Source organism: Vitis riparia, chromosome 13, assembly GCF_004353265.1.
Source record: "Vitis riparia cultivar Riparia Gloire de Montpellier isolate 1030 chromosome 13, EGFV_Vit.rip_1.0, whole genome shotgun sequence".
NCBI lineage: Eukaryota > Viridiplantae > Streptophyta > Magnoliopsida > Vitales > Vitaceae > Vitis > Vitis riparia.
Window position 1 is genome coordinate 22531117 of NC_048443.1, and position 21789 is coordinate 22552905.

The window sequence follows — 21789 nt, forward strand, 5'->3', positions numbered from 1 at the left end:
GATTTTTAACAGACCTGCTTTCCCAAATAAGGAGTCACACTTAGGGTTTTTCTTTCTTATTTTGTTTACTCTTTAAAAATAAAACAAAAATAAGTGGTGACTCAAAGTTTTTTTCTAAAAATCAAATTTTCACAAAAAAAAAAAAAAACGAGTTTTCGCCATCGAGTGGGAACGCATCGAGAAATGCGGGGCCCACAAAATGGCGACTCCACTGGGAAATCACTAGAGGGTCAAGCTTGAACATAAATTGAGGCAAATCTGGCGTTTGATTGGTCGATCAGTTGGTACTCACCTCTCTTTGTGTGTGTGTTTGCTTAACTATTGATTGCACATTGAGAACTCTTGATATCGATATCCTTGATGCATGATTAGTTATAGTATTCGTTTGAGGCATCGACATGTTGATTATATTGATTGATCATTTCGTTTTTCCTCACATATTGACTCTTCTTGTTGTATGATCACTCTGCTCACCTTGACTTGTACATTTTTCTTGTTGCCTATCTCGTTTATCTTGACATGTTTGATTCTTGGTTATACATTATCTTGATTATCATGGAGCATGCTATCATTACCAGATATTATTCTCGATTAGCTTGTGTGTAGATTTGGATGATATATACCTGTTTTGCATGACTGTTTGTTGCATGACTCCTCTCATTCTGTGTGATTGCATGAGTTGCTTGTCTATGTGGGCCACACATTTATCCCATTATCTCCAATCCTCTGGTTTCGGTCATTTTCTTCATCCCAGCTCTCATTTTTGCAAGTGTGAGACCTTGTGTGTGCTTGTTCTCTAACCGAGCCATAAAATTGGAGTAGGGTTTAGCGACGAGCTATATCGATGTTTGGGAGCATTCTAAAGGTGACCGGCACGTTGATGTCGATTAGAGTCCGATCATTGAAAATCTGTATAACCCAGAGCTAGATTTCAAGATATTTGTGTGGCTAGTGTGTTTTCTTTTAGTTTTATAGGGTTTTCAGATGCACCCACACCACTCACTGTACACTTTAGATTACCACTGAGTGTTGAGAGTTGTGAAAGCTTTCACCATAAGAACCCCCTGGGATGTCGAGGCAGTGCATGTGTGGAGGTGATGACCACCTTGCATAGAAGTGCCCCGTCTTTTCGAAGACGTGCAGAGGGTTGCGTATCATTGGAGGGTACGATCGCTTCTACTAGGGACCTTTTATAGTTTACCCATTTCCTTTTAGGGCCGCCTTGACCTTGTTGGATGAGCTAAAATCCTTTTATTACGGTTCTTTCCTTACACGTGGGTGCATCTGAGGGTTTTCAGAGCCTCTGTGGTCACAGTTTGGATTCGATACTCCCTCTTTAGTTTCCAGTTGAGAGTGCTCAGAGATCGATATGAGTTTAAGTATCGGTTTGATCACCTTTGTCATGTCGCCTTACTTTGGTATTTTCACTCAATGAGTTTGTCTTGTTTTCTTCCTAGGGCTTTCGTTTTTCTTTCTTGGCTCGACACATCATTTCACTTTGCTATCACTTACTTGATGCTTTGTGATATGTTCATTGATTATGATCATCTTTTTACACTGTGCACATATCATGAGCTCAGTACCTCATTCTTTGTTTGATCATTGATTCAATTTTCAACTCGATGCTCATATTGTCATTACGGAAAGGTGAAAGACACATTTTCACATTTACATTTTTTTCGAGAGATTCACTTTGATCACCTTATCATTTTTTCTCTTACGGAGCTTGGGTTGAAGGTTGAATCAAGGATATGTGGTTATAGATGGAGTATTGATCTCGTGGTAGCGTGTTCTTCACACCTCTTTTATCTTGGATTATCGATAGGAATTCTCTAGTCACATTTGTAGCCATCTCACAGTGGACACCTTTATGACTCCAGAGTTCTCATCACAAATCTAGATTTCGGATTGCCACCTCAGGACCATGTGCTTGCATGTTGTACTGTTGTCTTTTAAGGTCTTATCTTGTGTCCTTCATCCATTTCGTTTACTTCAGGGAGTCATTTTAGGAGTTGATTAAGTATGGAGTTACATCCTTGGAGGAGAGTTGGAAGTCGATTGATCAGAGTAGATTCACATCAGAGTTCAGACAGTTCAGTTGAGATGTCAGACGAGCTAGCTGCTACACTTGCTTCTATTCAGGAGTTCATGGTAGGAGTTAGTAGACGTTTGGATCAAATAGAGAGTTCTCACTAGGATCATCATCCAATCGGCATTAGCACTGATGATACAATTCCCCATGTACCTCAAACGGCTCAGGTTCTTCCACTTGGGACTTCACATGGCGTTCCATTCCATTTATCATATCATTGTGAAACTACTCCACCACCTACTGCCATAGTGTTGCCTCCTATGATTCCTACTACTAATAATATTAGATTAACTGAGCAGGAGGCTAGGGTTGAGAGGTTTGAGGCCAGGATGAGATATATCAGATCACAGGATGAAGGTTTGACTTGGGATGATAGGGATGACATACCAGCGGCTAGCTTGCCCGCTAAGTTTCGCATGCCAGACATTGAGCGTTATAGTGGGATTGGTTGTCCTAAGATCCACGTGAGACTATACAACACAGTCATGAGAGCACACGGGATAGATGATGGGCAGTTGGTGGCCCTTTTCCCAATGTCACTTAGTAAGGCAGCTCAGAGGTTTGCTTCAGTTGAGCCTTCAAGACTTCGCACCTGGGAAGATGTGGCTCATGAGTTTCTGACTCAGTTCGCTTTCAGTGTTGATATTGATGTATCTAAACGAGACTTGGAGGCCACCAGACAGAGGTCAGATGAGTTTATTTATTCCTTTGTTAGTTGTTGGAGAGCAAATGTGGCTGGTATGACAGACCGGCTTAAGGAGCAGGATCAGATTGATATGGTTTTTCAGAACCTATAGTCGAGGTTCGCTAGACGCCTTGTGGGCATCCCATTTCAGGATCTTAAGAGTCTAGTTCATGCAGCTTTCAGTGTTAAGGAGGTCATTGCTGGAGAATTATGGACGGATATTGCTCATTCCCCTGACAGTAAGAGGAAAAAGCTAGTTGGATCATCTAGTAGGTCTGGAAAGGTTGACACTATTAGCTATTAACATCAAAGGCCTGCACTTCACTCACCTTATAGGCCTCCTATAGTCAGAGCTCATTTCTCTCATCCATAGTATTAGTATCAGCCGGTTTATGTTCAGCAGCCTTACATTGCTCAGACTAGCATACAGCCACGACCATCACATTCGAGAGCCGCTACTCACCTGCTACCTAGACCATATGCACAGAGACTCGCGAGACTGTTCACTCCATTGGGCATGACTTTGACTAGAACTTTTGAGAAGCTTAGAGATGCTGGTTTGATTGTTCCTTTGGCGCCATGCCCCTTGCCACATCCCATTCCTCCTCATTTCCGCTCACATGAGCATTGCTTATATCATCACATTCAGGGACATGATACTGAGCGTTGTTCAACGCTCCATCATGCGATACAAGACTTGATTGATTCAGGGTTGGTCAACTTGTCTGGGCCAAGTGTGACCACCAATCCCTACTGACCGAAATTCTCTATTGTACCAAAATACTTAGCCTTTTTACGTAGTAACTCTGATCAAGAAAAACTAGAGAAAGAGTCACTACGACTTTTGTAGTATTCCGGGTATCGTCCTCAAGGACTAGCTTATGAAAATTTTCAATACTAGAATAAATGAATTGTTTTTGTTTAAATCCTAAAGTGAAAAACAATATGTGAATAATGAGAAACTAAGTAAAAGAAGTTAAATTAATAAAAAAAATGAATACTGATTTTAAATTCAATTGATTCAAGTTTGGAGTTTTCCACAATCCAACCTAGGATATAGAAATTAGAGAAAACAAGGGTCTTTTAAGTAATATGATCTTAGGGTTTTGGGATCCTTGGCCGCTCGCAATCAAGTTGAGTTCTATAACTCAAAATTGCATCCGAAACCTAATTTTTCATTTTTAAAATAGATTTCTAAAACCATCAAATGAATGAGATTGATTACCAATTTAAGATTTGATTTTTTAACCCTTCCTATTCCTTATAGCTTTATTTAGGGGCAAATAACGATAGGGAAGACGAGGATAACCAATGATCAAGAATTATCAAGAATCACTAGTATCAGGTAATAACCTCCAGTATCATTCCCTAAACGAACTCACAAGGATATGATAAAAAAAATGATAAATTGTCACCCAACCAATAATTAATCTCATTGTTATAATAATTTACCCATTGTCCCTATAGGTTTCCTAACCCTTAGGTTTTCATGCTTCAAGCCCCAAGTTTGCTCTTAGCCTCTCATGGGAGTGATGTCACATTCACAATCCATAATAGGGTAAAAATCCATAATTTGAATAAAAAAAAAACTAAAAACAATATATTTAATAAAGAAGAAAAAGAAAACAAACCAAAGTTATCATATTCTTCCACCTTCAATGTCAAAAACTCCGGAAAAAGATCCAAGATCCCTAAAACCTAGAATTAAGAGAGTTTATATAATACCATCAATTACCTAACATGTGGCACACTCTCATTGGCCACTTATTACAAAATAATTTCCTAAAAACGATTAAAAAATAATAAAATGGTGATTTCTAGTTGTGTGGGGTCCACTTAGGGCGGATGGAGTGCTCTAGATACAATTCCCGAGGTAGCGGAGGCGAAACATCAAAGTGGTAGTGGGTGAATTCAAAATTGGTGTCATTTCAAAGTGGATTTCGAATTCATAAGTTGAATAGATGCAATTCCCGAGGTAGAGGAGGCAAAACATCAAAGTGGCAATGGATGAATTCGAAATTGGTGTTATTTCGAAGTGAATTTCGAATTCATAAGTTGAATTTCAAAATCATTTCGAAATGACCCTCCAGCTTGGTGCAGTTGTCTTCAAATGGCCATAACTTCTTTATTTTAGCTCTGATTTGCACACCATTTGAAGCGTTGGACTCCTGACTTCCCAAGCTTCAAAACAATATATAGTATGTATATAATGGACTCCATAAAGTGCTCTAATTTGTCCTCAAATTCAGAGTATATAATGTCATCAGATTTTTGAATTCTAAATTTCCATGTAGTTGAATCTTGCTTCATGCCTCATTTCCCATGCTTTCTTGCCTTCTTTCTTATTCCATAATGGTCATTTATCATATTCCAAACTTATGATTTCCTCGTCTTGTTTTTCCTTACGTTCAATGAGTCTTGACTCACTTATTTCTTCATTTAGTCATTTCTTGATCTTTCAAAATCTAAAGGCATTCAATTTGCACCATTTTCTTCCCTTGAACCTGAGATAAGTCTCCAAAGTACAAATTAAACTCATGGCTAGGGCCTTAACATTGATTTAGGTCAAGTTGGGTGATTTGAATGTCCTTTGGTGCACAAATCATATCGAATATGTGCCATTAGAGCACATATTTTGGCTCAAATCACCTGTCTACGCATTCTACACATGCAGTTCCTCGTCCTCCTAGCCTTCAGTAGATTGATCTGGATGTTGATGATATTGATGGTCATATGGTATTTTGGGATATTTCGAGTTGAGGACTTGGTTCAATTGACATGGGTACATCATTTTGCAGCGGTTTAGCTCAGAGTACCTTTCATTTTGATTTATGGTTGTCATCAGAGTCGTTCTCGTTTTGTCGAGTCCAATCTTTAGTTCATTAGAGTTGCTTTGTTGAGTCCAGTTTGGTTCAGAGTCGTTGTTTATAATTCATGCTAAGAGTCTAGTCGTTTGTAGTCCTTTATCGCTTCACACATGATGTACTCATTTGGTTCATTTAGTGATGTAATCTTTTTATTTGAGTATGTGTTATTCTCTTTTCTAATGAGTATGTTTTGCATATCTTGCATTGATGTGTGCTATGCTTTCGATATGAGACATATTTTCACTTATGCATCATGATCACTTTGGTCTGACCTATCATGGAGGATATTGAGCCTATTAACCTAGGATTAGGAGATTGACCTAGGGAGTTCGAGACTGTGACCCATTTCACCTTCTAATCAGAGTAGTACCGTATCTATATCCATATCCTGACTTTTCAGACTTGTTGACCTACCCATTTTGAGCTTGACATGACACTACCCTTGGTACCGTTATATGACCTTTACCATCCTTACCCGCTTTCATGTATTACAGTACCATTGCCTGTTCTTTCCATTATTTATTTGATCTGACCGGGTAGTGTCCGAGATGGTTTGACCTGAGATGAGCTTTACACGAGGCTAGATGGATCATGATGAGAGAGTGGCTTGACTGCTTGATGATATTGTTGAGACAGAGGGGTTATCATGGAGCATTCAAATTTGAGCCATTACACATGACTTCAGAGAGTCAGGATGATTAGAGATGGTGATTTTATGAGACGATGGTGAGTGACTTATGGTGATGGAGTGAGGTGATTATCAGAGGACATTGACGGTTATCACAGAGCATCAATGAGAACTTTCACACGATTTTAGAGGAGTTGACATGACTTTGTTGAACGGATGTCAGTCGTTAGTATTGACCATGTGAGATATTGAAAGCACAATGTTCGAGGGTGTGGTCAAATGATGGATGACCATCATTTCATGAGCCTATTTACTTTATCACCCTCGCATATAGAGTTACTCGTTGTTAGCCCATTGAGCCTCACACGAGCACATCACATTTTCTTTCATCACCTCATTTACCTATTACACCGGGTTGGGGACCCTGTAGTGCTTGCATGTTATGATTGGATACGTCATGAGTTCCAGACCTAACATACATATTCAGGCCTCATTTTTCACTCTTCATTGTGATATTTTCCACTTGGACATTATTTCATCACTATTTTCCGATATCACATATCACCACTTGTGATATTCGTTCTCTGTCTTTTCTTTCATCATTGATTACTCGACATTATCCTTGTTTCACCTTGAGTGGTGGTTTTTCACACGTCACTGCATGGAGGATTGTCACATTCTTCCTACCCGTTCGCCTTGCGGGCAGTGGTCCAAATATCTTATTTTGAGAGGTTGTCTTGTTAGTGAGGATTCATATTACATCAGTACATGGGGAGAGTTTATTCATTTGGCTATGTATTTCATGGGCTATCATTCAGTTGCTTCAGAGTATGCGCAATATATATATATATATATATATATATATATGATAACGCATTGTTCATTTTATTATTCTCCATTTGGGCATGTGTATGGACGTGTCAAGTTGCTTCATTGAGTTTATGTGTTAGGGAGAGTTCGCATGAGATCTTATTCTTGAGATTCATCTTGATGTGTATTTTGGGTGAGAGTATGAGTCATCCATTCGATTTTTGTGAGAGAAGTGAGCGACTTTTCTTTAGTATCTCTAGATCCTTGCTCTATCCATCATTCCATCTATTTCGAATGTGACTACTTTCCATACTTTGATGCAAGTTGACCATCATTCACTTTTCTATCCTTTCTGCCTTATTTTATTTTTGTTTTATTCCTCCATTTCACTCTACTTTGTCTTATTTATTTCTTTTCTCATCTTGCTGGATGTTTGACTTGGGTTCAGCATCCACACTTTATTCTTGCTTCTTCGATGTGTCCATTCTTTTATCATCACTTTTCGTGTGGGGACCCCTAGGTCCGGGACTCATGACGTTTTCTATGCATTGCATTTCATGCATGAGGGGTATAAGGATTACATCATTGGGATCTTTGAGCCTAGTTTCCTTTCGTTTCGCTCATCTTATTACCTTGGCCTACATTACATCTCACATCTTAAGACCACCCTGAGGCCATGACTTCACACGTTGTGCTTGATGGCTCACACATGGACAATACTTGAGATTGGTTGTAGATTATTTCTTGGAGCATGACAGATGGGGAGTTGAGGCGATGGATTTACACCGGGGCATACCCTTTTTATCAGTGATGGATTTTTGGAGGTGATATGATCTATATTGGGGCATACCCCACTCATCGATGACTATTTCTTAGTGGGATGACCCTACACCGGGGGCCCAACATATGGAATTTTCTTATTGACTAATTAATTGTTATGCTTGATTGGCTTACTGCACTCTATGACATGCATGCGATTATTCTGTATTTGTGCACTAACTTTGTCTTTTATGATAGCGCTCAGCTTGTGACTAAGGTACGCCTCGTACTCGATTGTGTCTATCGATTTATTTGTTATCATGCGTGTCTTGTTTTCACACATTTGATCACTGTTCGGTATTCATGTTCAATCAATCAATTGTCATACTTGTTTCATCTTATTAATAGAGACCCGTTTTTATAGATTTAGAGGGGTGTTATGGTCTTTACCATACCTTCCCAATAAGTAACCTGACCCCCGAGCCCTAATCTGGTTTTTTTAATAGACCACATTTTCCAAAATAAAGAGTCGTATTTAGGGTTTTCTTTTTTATTTTGTTTTTCTTTAAAAAAAAAACAAAAATAAGTGGCGACTCTAAGTCATTTTTCTAAAAAAATAAAAATAAATCATTTTTCAAATAAAAATCGAGCTCGCCATCGAGTGGAAGCGCATGAGCCGAAATGCGGAGTCCACACATATATTTCACATGTATAAAAAAAAAAAAAAAATTCAACACATAATTTCATTATTAAATTTTCAATAAGTAAATCCTAATAAAAGATGCTATCCATAAATTTCAAAATATAAGTATATATACTACTCAAAAATCTCAACTTTCTATATGAAACAATCATATTTTACATAAGATGTTGGAAAATATAATTATTATATCAAAAGATTACCATGTATTAAACAACTAGAATAAAAAATATCCTAAAATATCACATTTAACACGAGAATATTAAATATAAATATCATAATTTCATGCACCCTAAAAATTCCACATCTATATGTAAAAATTTATACTAATAACAATATAACTTCTAATAATAAGAGTTCATTAAAAAAATATCATGCATTTACCTATTTGTATAGCTTGATATGCAAAATATATATATTTTAATAATATATAAATATTATCTATATGCTTATTGTCATAGTTTTAGGCTATAATATATTTTATTATAACTGTTGGTTATATGAATTTCATAAAGTTGTATAAAATTTATTTTGTTCTTTATATTTTCTAGCTATAAAAAAAGTACATATTAAAAACTTTGACATAACATTCAATTAACACAAAGAATATTAATTTTCTCATTTTCATAACTTCGGGTTATGGATAATAGTATTTATATAATTTCTGGTTATATTTATATAACTTTTAGCTATACAAGTTTTAACAATTATTAATTTACTAACTTTTTCTTTATAATTTGAATAATGTTATAATAACATTAAACAATTGATAATTATGTTATGATATAACTTTTGGTTATACAGCAAAATTTAAAAAATTTATGTACTTTCTAGCTACATGGTTGTTAATTGACAATTTTGTTTTGTATAACTTCTGGTTATACAAGAGAATTAGAAATCGTGTACACAATTTTTTACTATGAAACAATTATTAGTAAAAATTGTTTCAATAATTTATGGTTATGAAAAATGCGTGAATACGAAATAATTTCGGGTTATGATTATTTTGTTAAAATAATAAAATATGTAAATTTGTATACAACTTCAAACTATGAACTATTTTTTATGTAAATTTATGTATAACTCCATACTATGAACTATTCATGTATAACTTTCAGTCACTTAATACAATTAAAAGAAAATATAAGTTAATATATTTCATAGCTTCAGGCTATACTTATTTTGTCAAAATAATAAAATATTTAAATTTATACATAGTTTCAAGTTATGAACTATTTTTTATGTAAATTTGTTCATAACTTTAAGCTATGAACTATTCATTATGTAGATTTGTACACAACTTTATATTATGAACTATTCATTTTATAACTTCTGGCTATATAATATTATTTTGTATAACTTCTAGTTATATTGTATAATTATAAATAAATAATTATGAATTATATACATAACTTCTGATTATGTATTTGTAATTTTGAATTTACACATAACTTTAAGTCATGAACCATTTATCATATGGCTTCTAGCTATACAATGTTGTTTTGTATAAACTCTAATTATATAATATAATTAAAAAGTAATTAGAGATCTTATGCATAATTTTTAGCTATGTATTTGTAATTTTGTAATTTACTCCATAACATCTTGTTATTATTTTGTATATATTTTTCATAACTTTTGGTTATGAAATTTTTTTATATATAGCTTATAGTTATTAAATGATTAAAATTTGTAATTATATGAAATATGATTTACATAACTTTTGACTACGAGATAAAGTAAATAAAAATTATAACAATACAACGTATACTATTCATATTTTATTTGTTGAGAATAAGACTATACCTATAAAAATTTTTGTAGATGAATTCTTCTATTTTCTTTTGTACCTCAAACATTTTTTTATTTTTATTTTCTACCTCGAGTACTCTTCTATTTTTCTACATACTCAAAGCATCATGTTGATAACGTATTATAAAATAAAAGAATAAAGAGAAGACGAGTGAATAAATATAGATATTTAAAGAAAAATAAAATAGAACATAGAAAAAATATATAAAAAAACAAATAAAATAGGGTTAAAAATTTTCTAAACATATTTTTATTTCAAATATAAAAAAAAACTTATTTTAAAAATTATTTTTAAATCTTAATATTTTATAATAATTTTTAAAATAAAAATATATTTAAAATTTCAAAATGCTTTCCACCTATTTTTTATTTTTTTCTAATTTAAAAATAATCTTTATGCATACCATTTTTAATTACCCTTGTTTTTATAATTATTTTTTGAAATTAATGAAAGATTAAGTAGTATTAATTCAAGACAATTATATATATATATGGATATAGTTTGAATTATCAAATATGTTTTCATTCCCAAATAGTCTGAATTTATTCATTTTTTTAATTAAACGAGAGGAGTGGTGGGCGAAGAGACCGCGAGAGAGGCCTTTCTCACTTTGGTTTCACAACCACGGCCCCCTGATCTCTGTCTACTTTCTCTCTCTAGAACGACGACGGTGGTGACACCGGAGGTGGAACCTAGAGTTTCGGAGGAGATCTGTGGAACAATCATGGCAACCTCGACGAGCGGATATCGCAGCTGATGCAGTGCAACCCTTTGTTGGAGCAGGAGGTGCCATTTCTTATCTCTGATTTGTGCGTGTTTCCGTTTTCGAATGAGTTTTGAGATTTTTTGTGCGTGTGTGAGAGTTTTTTTGTTTTTTTTTTTTTGTTTTGCGGGATCGGATTTGGTTTGGTAGGGTTTCGGTGTTGTTTGTGGGGGCGTTGTGGATTTTTGTGCCGTTTTGAGTTGGAAGACTGTGATGATCCAACCCGTACAAATTTGGTTTTCTCCTAATTTCGAATTTGCTTAGTCCAGATATATAGCTCTCTCTCTCTCTATCTGTCAAGGAGATCTGACAACAGGAGCTTAGAGCTCAAAACACTTTCCAAAAAATGCACTATTCCTATCACAACACTAATTCATAGGTACATTCAAATCCGATTCAATCCAGAGCTATGCTATTTGTTTTTTTCCATGTTGTTTTGATGTATCCACTGATTTTCCCTTTATTTGTACAAAACTAGAGGATTGTAAATAATTCTTTATCGTATAGGATCTGATTGTTTTTGATCACTTTCCTCTAGGTTTCACATTGTTTGCATTCGCGATTCATTGTCGTCGGAATTGGATCTAGAGGTTCGTTTTGCTCTGTTTGGATGCTGAGAATCCGGAAAAGTAAAAGGTGGATGAAAAAAAAAAAAGTCAGAAGAAAATTTGACGTTTTATTTTTTCCAACAATTTTATTATCATTTTTCTATTTTGATTTTTGAGAGATGGAACTGAGAAATGATGAAAGGAAATTTCCACTGACCACGTCCTTTCCCAAAAAAAAGGACTGACCAAGTCAATATATATATATATTGGTTTCTCTTGAGTTATATAATTCATTTGAAGTTTAGGATTCATGTTCTGCATTTTTTCCTTCCCTAATTTTTTTTTGGTGACCCAATTGACTGTCATTCAAAAGATGTATTGGTTTGATTCTTACAAATTGACTGACAATTTTTTTGTTGTTACATTTTTTCTGAACTTGAATTTTGTTTGCATTTGTGAAGAATGCATTTTGAGCTCAACTTGTCTGGTTGTGAAGGAAAGATGAAATTGAAGTTATATACGGTTCTGTTGTTGTGGTTTCCAAGAAAATGAACAAATGAGCTCAACTGAGCCTTGCACCATCATTAACTTGAGTTTCCAAGTGATTTTTAGTGTCCTTTTGGATATATTTCCTGTTTTCTGTCTTTAAAAACAGAAAATGGTTGTAGCTTCTATAAAAAATGAAAGAACTCGAGACTTACATCGAAAATGTAATGGTTTTTAAAAATCAAGTTAAAAAATTTTACTACTTCAAATTTAAAAATTTTTTCAAGTAATTTTTAAGGACATAAGGTAAGTTTATACTTTTTATATAATTTTTTTTTTAACTTTTTGTCAAGTAGTTTCTATTTTTGTTTTTAAAAAACAGGAAGTGTATCCAAGCGAAGCCTTAGTTATTTATTTTTAATTTCCATTGAAACTAACTATTAAAATAGAAATTCAATTTTATTTATTTTTTCTTATCTTCATTTTTTTTGGCAACCAAATAGAGCTTTTCAACAGTTTGACTTGGTAAAAATTGGCTTTATGTGAATCTTTGCTTGGCGATACAAAAACTTCTGCAATCCATTTTGATTACATCTGAGGAAGTTATACTCTTTCCTTTTGGTCTGACTTGTCTTACATTGTTTTTTTTTACCACTCTTCTAGTATTGTAACATCTGGTGAGGCGATTGGCTTGAGATGGGAACTTTTGATGGATTGCCTATTTCTCCTGAGAAATCTGTGAGTATATTATTTCATTAAAATTTCAGCGATATCTTTGAGTTGCTCATACTTTTAAGTTCTTTCTCATTTTTTTATTAAGATGTTAGAAGCTAAGGTGTCCATATTTTAATGGTACCATCTTCCCTTTGGATTGTTAAAAGTTGATATATTGAAACTATATAGTAATATCAAATGGATATGGTTGGCAGTGTTACCTTGGTGAATGGCACGACACAGGTGCCATCTGCTGGGTATCTATAAGTGTCAAACTTGTGGATATGTGGAAGTCAGATTGACAAGAAACTGCTATATAAGCATACTAAATTAACATGTGTAATTATTAAGATACAAAAAAAAGAAAACATAAAATTAATGCTAATATATGGTGTGCTTCATTTAAGAGTAAGTGGGTGGAAGTCGCTAGAGTCTTTCTGGAAACTATCCTATACTTCACTTCTCTCTAGTGTTGATTTCTAAGGGCTTTTTGGGTTCACCTTTGAGTTTGACATTCAAGATTTGGCATGATGCCTATTGTTCTATTTGGAAGGAAAATGAGCTTGGGGCAGTGGAGATGGTTTCCTTAAGATTATTTTAAATGTTTGCCTAGGGAGTAACTTAGAAAAAATCTTTGTGGCCGAATGGTTCTCCAACCTAGGAAGGGAAAGGAGCCCTAGGGGAGGAGGGGGGTGGTTGAGATTTTGGCTTTGTTGGAAGGTATAAATGAGGTGAGATCATTAGGTATTGGCATTATCTTAGTGGAAAATGATTTGATCATTGTTCTTAGGGATTTGAATTGAAGTGAGGGTCTCATACATTGGATAGATGGGTTCACAAAATTATTGATCAGTTCAGGGATTTGGTTTGCTATTTCAATTGAATAGTTGGATTAGCCAATTGGATCACAAATCAGTTGGTTAAGAGAGATGCCTCAACATTAGTGGCTTTTGTTTAGGATTTTACACCAACAAGTTGTACCAACTCAAGGATTCTTTGTATCATGGTATTGCTATGGTGTATGCTCTTTGTTGTTTTTCTTGTACTTCAATATTACTGTTATGATGTATACTCCTTAGGAGAACTATTCTTCGTTGTATCCTTAATTCATTTTCAATGAATTGTCTTTTTCGGGTAAAAAAAAAATGATATGTCTGTCTTGTCAATATGTCAATAGTTGTGATAATATCAATGCTAAATTTGTAATTCTCTCTCTATATGGTATACATTTTGATAATTTAAAACCTAACAAAAAATTTATAGATATCGACAAATTGGAGGATTATTTTTGTTCATGATAGTATGAAAATGTGATGTTTGGGAAAGTAGTAGTAGTAAATTGGATATGTTGGGTCTTGGTGACTAGGAAATAGATGAAATGGAGAGATATAGAGGATAAGATGGTTTAGCTAAATTCAAGATGTGACAATTTCTCACTTAAATTTCTTTATGCCTTCTTATCTATTGAAAGATCACAAGCGTTCCCTATAAGGATGGTTTGGAATTCTTGGGTCTTAGTGAGGGTGGGCCTTTTCATATGGGAAGTTACATGGGGGAGGATATTAATATCTGGAGTGGAGGCCCCATATGCATCTTTTGGATGGTTTGGAAGACAAGGAATAAAATGCTTTCGATGATGACGTAATTTCAAAGGCTAAAAAGCGCTTTTATTTGCTTTTTTTGGTTAGAGACTAAGTTGTTCATAGATGATTGTTCTCTTACTACCATTAGTTTTTTTGATTGGTTGAGCTCTTATTAAGGTTCTAGCTCATCCTAATTGTTTGAGCTTTTTGGCGGTGGGTGTTTTGATCTTGTATACCTTGGGTTGCTCTTTTGATGCCTTTTTTTAATGCAAATTTGCTTCTTTATCTATTTAAAAAAAAAAAACCATTCGGCCAACTTCACAAGAGAGGATGGCAAATCTCAAGTAGATGCTATTTGTGCACAGTAGAAGAAGAAACAGTTGATCATATCCTCCTTCATTACACGAATGCAATTATGTTGTGGCAATGCGTTTTTGCTTTATTTGGGATCAAATGGGTGATGCACTTCACAACAAGAGAGGCCCTTTTGGGTTAACACGGATCATTTGTTTGGAAGAAGAGGAAGAAAGCTCAAAAAGTTGCTCCTTTGTGTTTAATTTGGACCATATGGAAAAATAGAAATAGGAGAGCTTTTGAAAATATTGAAAGAGGGGACCAAGTTATCAAGTAATCCTTAATATATATTGTTTTGGGGTGGGTTAGAGTGTACATAGGTGATAGCTTTTTGTTTTTGTTGGACTTCATTGATTAGCTAAGCTCTAAGCAATGTGGGGGAGTTGTTTTTTGTTTATCCTTCAACTTTGATTGGCCTTTTGGTGGCTTTGTATGCACCAAGTATACTTTGTGCCCCCTATTGTTAGGTGCTTTTAATATATTTTATCTTTTCCTATTAAAAAAATTGGATATGTTAGGAGGTATTATTCATGTTCATAATAAAATGAAAATGTGATTTTTTGGAAAGTAGCAATAGGTGTAATGTAATAATATAATAATGTGGAGGATAATAGTGTGGATAATGTGGAGGATTTGGCTTTAGAGTTTTGTTGTAAGGTCAGAGACCTCATTTCCACTTACTTGGGGATGCTGTTGGGTGCTCCTTTCAAGTTCATGGCAGCTTGGGATGTAGTAGAAGAGATGTTTCGGAAGAGATTGGCTTTTTGGAAGAGATAATACATTTCTAAAGGAGGGAGAATCACTTTGATACGAAGCATGTTGTTGAGCTTGCCCATTTATTTCATGTCTATACTCAATGCCAAGGATGGTTAGATTGAGGTTAGAGCAGATTCAGAGGGATTTTCTATGGGGAGGTGGGGTTGTAGTGTGAAAACCTCATTCAGTAAGGTGGGTGACTGTTTGCCTGGATAAAAGAAAAGGGAGATTGTGGGTCAAGTGTCTTTCTACTCTCAACAAGGCTCTTCTTTACAAATGGAGTTGGCACTTTGCGAATGAGAAAGAGGCCTTTTGGAATCAAGTGATCAAGGGAAAGTATGGGAAGGAACGAGGGGGATGGTGTTCTCGGGAAGTAAGGGAGGGGTATGGTGTAGGGTTGTGGAAAGTGATTAGGAAGGATTGACACCTTGTCAGCAGTAGGCTTTCCTTTATGGTGGGTTATAGGCAGAGGGTGAAATTTTGGAATGATAAGTGGTGTGGGGCTACACCTTTATGTGATTTTTTTTTTTATTTTGTTTATTTGCTTTAGCCGTCTCTAAGGAGGCTTGAGTGAAGGATGTCTGAAATTTCTCAAAGGGTGGGGGGAGTTGGAGTCCTCTCTTCTCTAGACCTTTTAATGATTGGAAGTTGGATGAAGTGGAGAGCCTCTTGTTATGTCTGCATGGGAAGAGACTGCATAGGGATGAGGAAGATAAGGTGCTTTGGACGGAGACAAAGAGTGGCGAGTTCTCTCTTAAGTCTCTCTGCAAAGCCTTAGAGTTGGGCTCTTTAGTTTATTTTCCAATGAAAATCATTTGGAATTTGTGGGTGCAACCAAAAGTGAGCTTCTTTGCTTGGGAGGCAACATGGGGAAGAGCTTTAACCTTGGACCAAATTTAGAAAAAAGGATGGTCTTTAGTGAATAGATGTTATATTTTCCAAATGGATGAAGAATCCATAGATCACATACTTCTCCATTGTGTAAAGATAAGGGCTTTATGAGAGATGTTCTTTACTCTTTTTGGGCTATCTTGGGTGCTTTCCTTCTTTAGTTAGGGCAACACTTTTGGGTTGGAATGGGTTCTTTGTGGGTAAAAAGTGTAAGAAAGTTTGGAGAGCAGGTCCCTTGTGCATTTTTTAGATGGTTTGGAAGATAAGGAATAGAATCGTCTTCGAAGACAATGTGCTTTCCATCCAAAGACTAAAAGGATCTTTTGTTTGCTTTCTTTGGTTGGAGACTAAGATGTTTATAAAGGATGGTCCTTCGACACTAATTGTTTTCATTGATTGGTTAGCTCTCATTGAGGGTGGGGATGTTTTTTATACCTCCATTTTGGCAGTTTTTTTTTTTGTTTGACCTATGTGGGGGTGGGTGTATTTATCTTGTATATCATGGGTTGTTATTTTGGCGTCTCTTTTTAATATATATACTCTTCTTTATGTATATATAAAAAAAAAAAAATAATAATGTGATTTCTTCACAAATAAAATAATTAGAAAGGAATAGTGATAATGGTGATAATGTAAAAAATGTAAAAAATAATACTTGGAAAGTAATAGTGTTAATAATGTAATGATCTGATTTCTTAAAAAATAATAATTCAAAAGTAATAGTGATAATGATGATAATGTAAAAAATTTAAGGGGATACCTCTTAACATGTTACAACTTGATTGGTTAGTGGTGTGTAACTAGAGTGTTTGCTTGTTCTCTCTTTGTATTTTCTTATATTTGATTACTTGTAGTCTTGTTTTTCTTTGGTGGGAGGATTCCTCATCCTTCTATTGTATTTCCTTTTTATCAATATATTCCTTTGTCGTTTCCTATAAAAAAAAAAGATAATGTAAAAAATTTAATATTTGAGGAAGGTGTTTTTTCATGGTGGATCTTTTTAATGTATGGTTTGAAATTCAAAGAGTATGTATTAGTATTTTGTTGGAATTAAATGTTGGAACTATTGCTTTGATCCATTTGTGGGTTCATAGGGGTCATCTCCTCCCTTGTGACCACTGCTAGTGACCTTGGTGTGGGGGGCCTGGTATTGGGGAGAGGCCTATTTTTGATGCCATCATTTATGTGTTCTTTTTCAGTTTCTCTTTGTTGCCTTTTCTATTTGGGAGGATTCTCTATTCTTCATTCTGCATTTTCTTTCTTTGTTTCTCATTGGAAAAGTAAAAGCTAAGTCCTAATCATAAAGTGTGCATCAGTACACTTGCTTTCCAAATGATGATATTAAACTTCAAACTGTAGTTGTTATTTACTGCTTTGTGAGCTAGGTTGGACATTTTCAGTTTTCTCCTCTGTTTTCCTCATCTTTCTCTTGTCCTTTTATGGTTAATACAGTATCTAAGGGAAGACCTTTCAAGAATAGATGAGAGTTGGGCTGCTACACGTTTTGATTCACTACCTCATGTTGTCCATATTTTGACATCCAAAGATCGTGAAGGTGAAGCCCAGTTTTTGAAGGAGCAAAGTGACATTATTGAGGAAGTTGTGGATGAAGTAGTGCATGCATATCATAGTGGATTCAACAAAGCAATCCAAAATTATTCTCAGGTTTCTTCTTCGTTTTCTTTTATTATTATTGTTCTTGGTCTTGGTCTTGGTCTTCTTGTACTTGTTCTTGGTCTTCTTATTCTTGTTGTTGTTGTTGTTGTTGTTGTTGTTCTATTATTTCCTCATCTTTTGAGCACATCGATTTTCTATGTATCGCATATTAAAACTTAATGTCAAGGAACGTTGTTTTTTTGATAGGTGTAAGTGTATTAGAATAAAAAGAAGTATACACGATGCATACAAAGCAACTAAAAAACCCAAAAGAAGCATGGGAATACAAAAACCATCAGCTGCATCCTACAAAGAGCCTATCCAGTCCACAAACTCTAACAATGATAATGATCCGTCCCCAATATACAATCTTACCCACTCCCAAAAAAGATTCAAGAAAGATGTTATGTTGACAATGATAATGTCAAGGAAGGTTTTTTAAACATATTTCTATTAAAATTTTTAATTGATGTGAGCATTATTATCATTTCATATGTCTACATGTTATTTTTTCATGGGCAAATATTAAATATGTTAAACAAGTGCCAAGAAAAAGAGGGTTCAACTTATGTGCACATGATGACAATACGTAAACGAGAAGCACCTAAGCCCAAGTGGAGAAATTTATATCACCCCTTAAAAAAAGGGCTTAAACCAAAGTTGGACCTATTTATAAAATCTAGAGTGATTAACTCGTAGCCACCAAAGATACATTTGATGGAGAATCCTTCCTTCTGTAGAGATTTCAGAATGTCTTGTTGCACTTTGCGAGGAACACCAATAGATGCTACAAGAAGCCATTCTTCACTCTTGCTGTCTTTACTTCCCACTGGAATTACTATGCCAACTCAAACCGGTTTCTGTTCCAGTCAAATATCCTGGTCAAGCGGTGTAGGGCAAACACTCATCTGTCTGCTCTGTGTTATGAACTTGTCTGGTGCTTGTTTGGGTAGGGAAGTTTCTTCAATCTCTTGGTCATTTCTCCTTAGTGAGAATGTGTCTGAATTGTCTCTCACAGGTCAGGCCTTTCCCGAGTCTTGAAAACATCCTCAGCAAGAGAGGAAGACCCACAAAATATCAAAGATACAAGCTGCTTTTCATCTTGCATTGAATGAGTTGGCGTTAGTTGAATCCTTATTTTACTTGTGCTTTACTTTTGCTTCTATTAGTACCCCAAACCCCCCAAATGTGATGATCATTTTTTTTTTTTTTTTGATAAGTAAGGATATGCATTAAAAAGGCAAAACGCCGCAAAGCATACAGGAAGTATACAAGGCAACTTAAGCCTCAAAAAACAAAGACAAAAAAATCACCTCCCTCTAAGTGGAAGCTATCCACTCTAGGAAGCCTATAAGGGAGAACGCCTCCTCTCCTACATACAATTTGGCCCAACTCCACAAATTACAAACAAAAAAATTCTTTAACTTTTGAACATTTAAAACCCCCCCCCTAAAAGCTAATCTATTCCTCTCCTTCCACACCGTCCAAAAAATACACAACGGAATGGTATCCCATATCTTTTTCCTTTTCTTTCCCACAAACGTTCCCCTCCAACTAGCTAAAACCTCCTTTACAGTTTCTGGAAAAACCCATTTCACATCAACTAAACCAAAAACAATATCCCATAAGGCTCTAACCACTGTACAATGTATAAGGATATGATTTACACTTTCTTCCTCACAGCCACACAAGAAGCAACGGTTTGACAGTTGAAATCCTCTTCTTTGAAGATTATCCAAAGTTAGCACCTTCCCCCATGTCGCCTCCCAGGCAAAAAAAGCAACCTTAGTTGGCACCCTTGCCACCCAAATACTTCTTGAAGGAAAAACTATATCATCAGACTTTGCCAACAGACTATAAGCTTCCTTGACCCTGTACTGATCACTCTTTCCTTTCCTCCACAGAACTGAGTCTTCTTCCAAGGAGGGTTTGAAACCCCTCAAAATGTGGAGGAAGTCCCCAACCATCTCCAGCTCCCAATCATTGAAATCTCTCACAAAGTGAAGGTTCCAATTTCCTTGACCCAAATTCTAATCCCACATTTCCTCAACCGTTGAATTCCTTTGCGCAGCCATACCAAAGAGATGAGGGAAACACTGAGACAATGAAGTTTCTGAACACCACACATCTGTCCAAAATCGGATCATGTTGCCTTTCCCTACTCGGAATGTCATGTTATCCCAACACCACTCTGATTCTTTCCAAATCTCCTTCCAAACCCCTACTCCAACCGCCCCATTTGCCTTTTTGGGCCTCCAATCAAGACCCTCCTGCCCATACTTCACCTTGATCACTTGTCTCCAGATTATCTTTGTCACAGGCATACCTCCATATCCACTTTCCAAGCAAAGCTTTGTTCAACAAAGCTAGCTTCCTAAGTCCTAGCCCACCATTATCCTTGTCTGTACAAACCACCTCCCACTTAATCAGATGAACTTTTCCCTCCATATGTCCCCCTCCCCACAAAAAATCCCTCTGAAGTTTCTCAATCCTTCTAACCACTATCTTAGGCATTCTGAAAAGGGACATTTGATAGATTGGCATGCTAGCCAAAGTACTTTTTATTAAGGTGACTCTTCCTCCTTTCGAAATATATTGCCGTTTCCAAAGAGCTAGTCTCCTCCTTACTCTCTCCTCCACCCCATCCCATATATAGGGCGCTCTGTTTGGAGCCCCTAAGGGGAGACCCAAGTACTGAGAGGGTAAAGCCCCCACCCTGCAGCCTAGCTCAACCGCCAACTCCTCCAAGTCCATCACGTCTCCAACTGGGATGATTTCACTCTTGGCTAAATTGATCCTTAGGCCTGAAGCCGCCTCAAACCAGAATAAAATCCAATTTAAGTGAGTTAGATGATCCTTTCTAGCCTCACAAAATATGATTGTGTCGTCAGCAAAAAACAAGTGAGAGATGTTCATTGGAGGACCATTTCCACCCCTGATGTTGCATCCTGATAAAAACCCCCCCTCCACAGCTCTCCTAATAAGAACATCTAGCACTTCCATCCCCATAATGAAAAGATAAGGAGACAAAGGATCCCCTTGTCTAAGCCCTTTAGTGCTTAGAAAGAAACCTGCAGGCACTCCATTGACCAACACTGAGAATTTAGCTGAGGATATACACCTCCACATCCACCCCACCCACTTAGCCCCAAAGCCCATCTTTTGTAACACCTTCATCAAGAACTTCCAGTTGATGCTGTCATAGGCTTTCTCTATATCCAATTTGCATATAATACCCCTTCCTTTTTGTTTCTGCCACGTGTCTATCACTTCATTTGCAATTAAAGAGGCATCTAGTATTTGTCTTCCCCTCACAAAGGCATTCTGAGAAATGGACACCACCTTGCCTACTACTTTCTTCAATCTATTAGCTAGCACTTTAGCCAACAACTTGTAAAGCCCCCCCAAGAGACTAATAGGTCTGAAATCTCTAAGATCCTCAGCCCCACATTTCTTGGGAATCAATACCAAGAAAGTATTGTTGAGACTCTTAAGGAAAGAGCTGTGATCATAGAAGTCTTTGAACATTTCTAACAGCTCCTCTTTAACAAACTCCCAACAACTTTGCCAAAATGCCATAGTAAAGCCGTCCGGACCGGGGGCTTTATCCCCATTCATCTCCATCAAAGCCGCATGGATTTCATCTTCTGTAAAGGGCCTCTCCATGTTCTCAGCCTCTTGTAG

At 35.9% G+C, this 21789-nt stretch overlaps 1 protein-coding gene across 5 annotated transcripts in view; it reads left to right on the forward strand.

Annotated features, from left to right (window-relative positions):
* Positions 1 to 10921: 10921 nt before the first annotated feature.
* Positions 10922 to 21789, forward strand: part of LOC117928567 (exocyst complex component SEC8) — a 63896-nt gene continuing 53028 nt past the window's right edge. The window contains exons 1-5 of one of the 5 annotated variants that reach the window (XM_034848474.1): positions 10922 to 11140; positions 11387 to 11496; positions 11656 to 11753; positions 12815 to 12889; positions 17902 to 18114. In XM_034848474.1, the coding sequence (XP_034704365.1) occupies positions 12848 to 12889; positions 17902 to 18114 (255 nt within the window). In that variant the 5' untranslated portion in view covers positions 10922 to 11140; positions 11387 to 11496; positions 11656 to 11753; positions 12815 to 12847. The remainder of the gene's footprint in view (positions 11141 to 11386; positions 11497 to 11655; positions 11754 to 12814; positions 12890 to 17901; positions 18115 to 21789) is intronic. The other 4 variants (XM_034848477.1, XM_034848473.1, XM_034848476.1 and 1 more) reach the window with 4 other exon arrangements.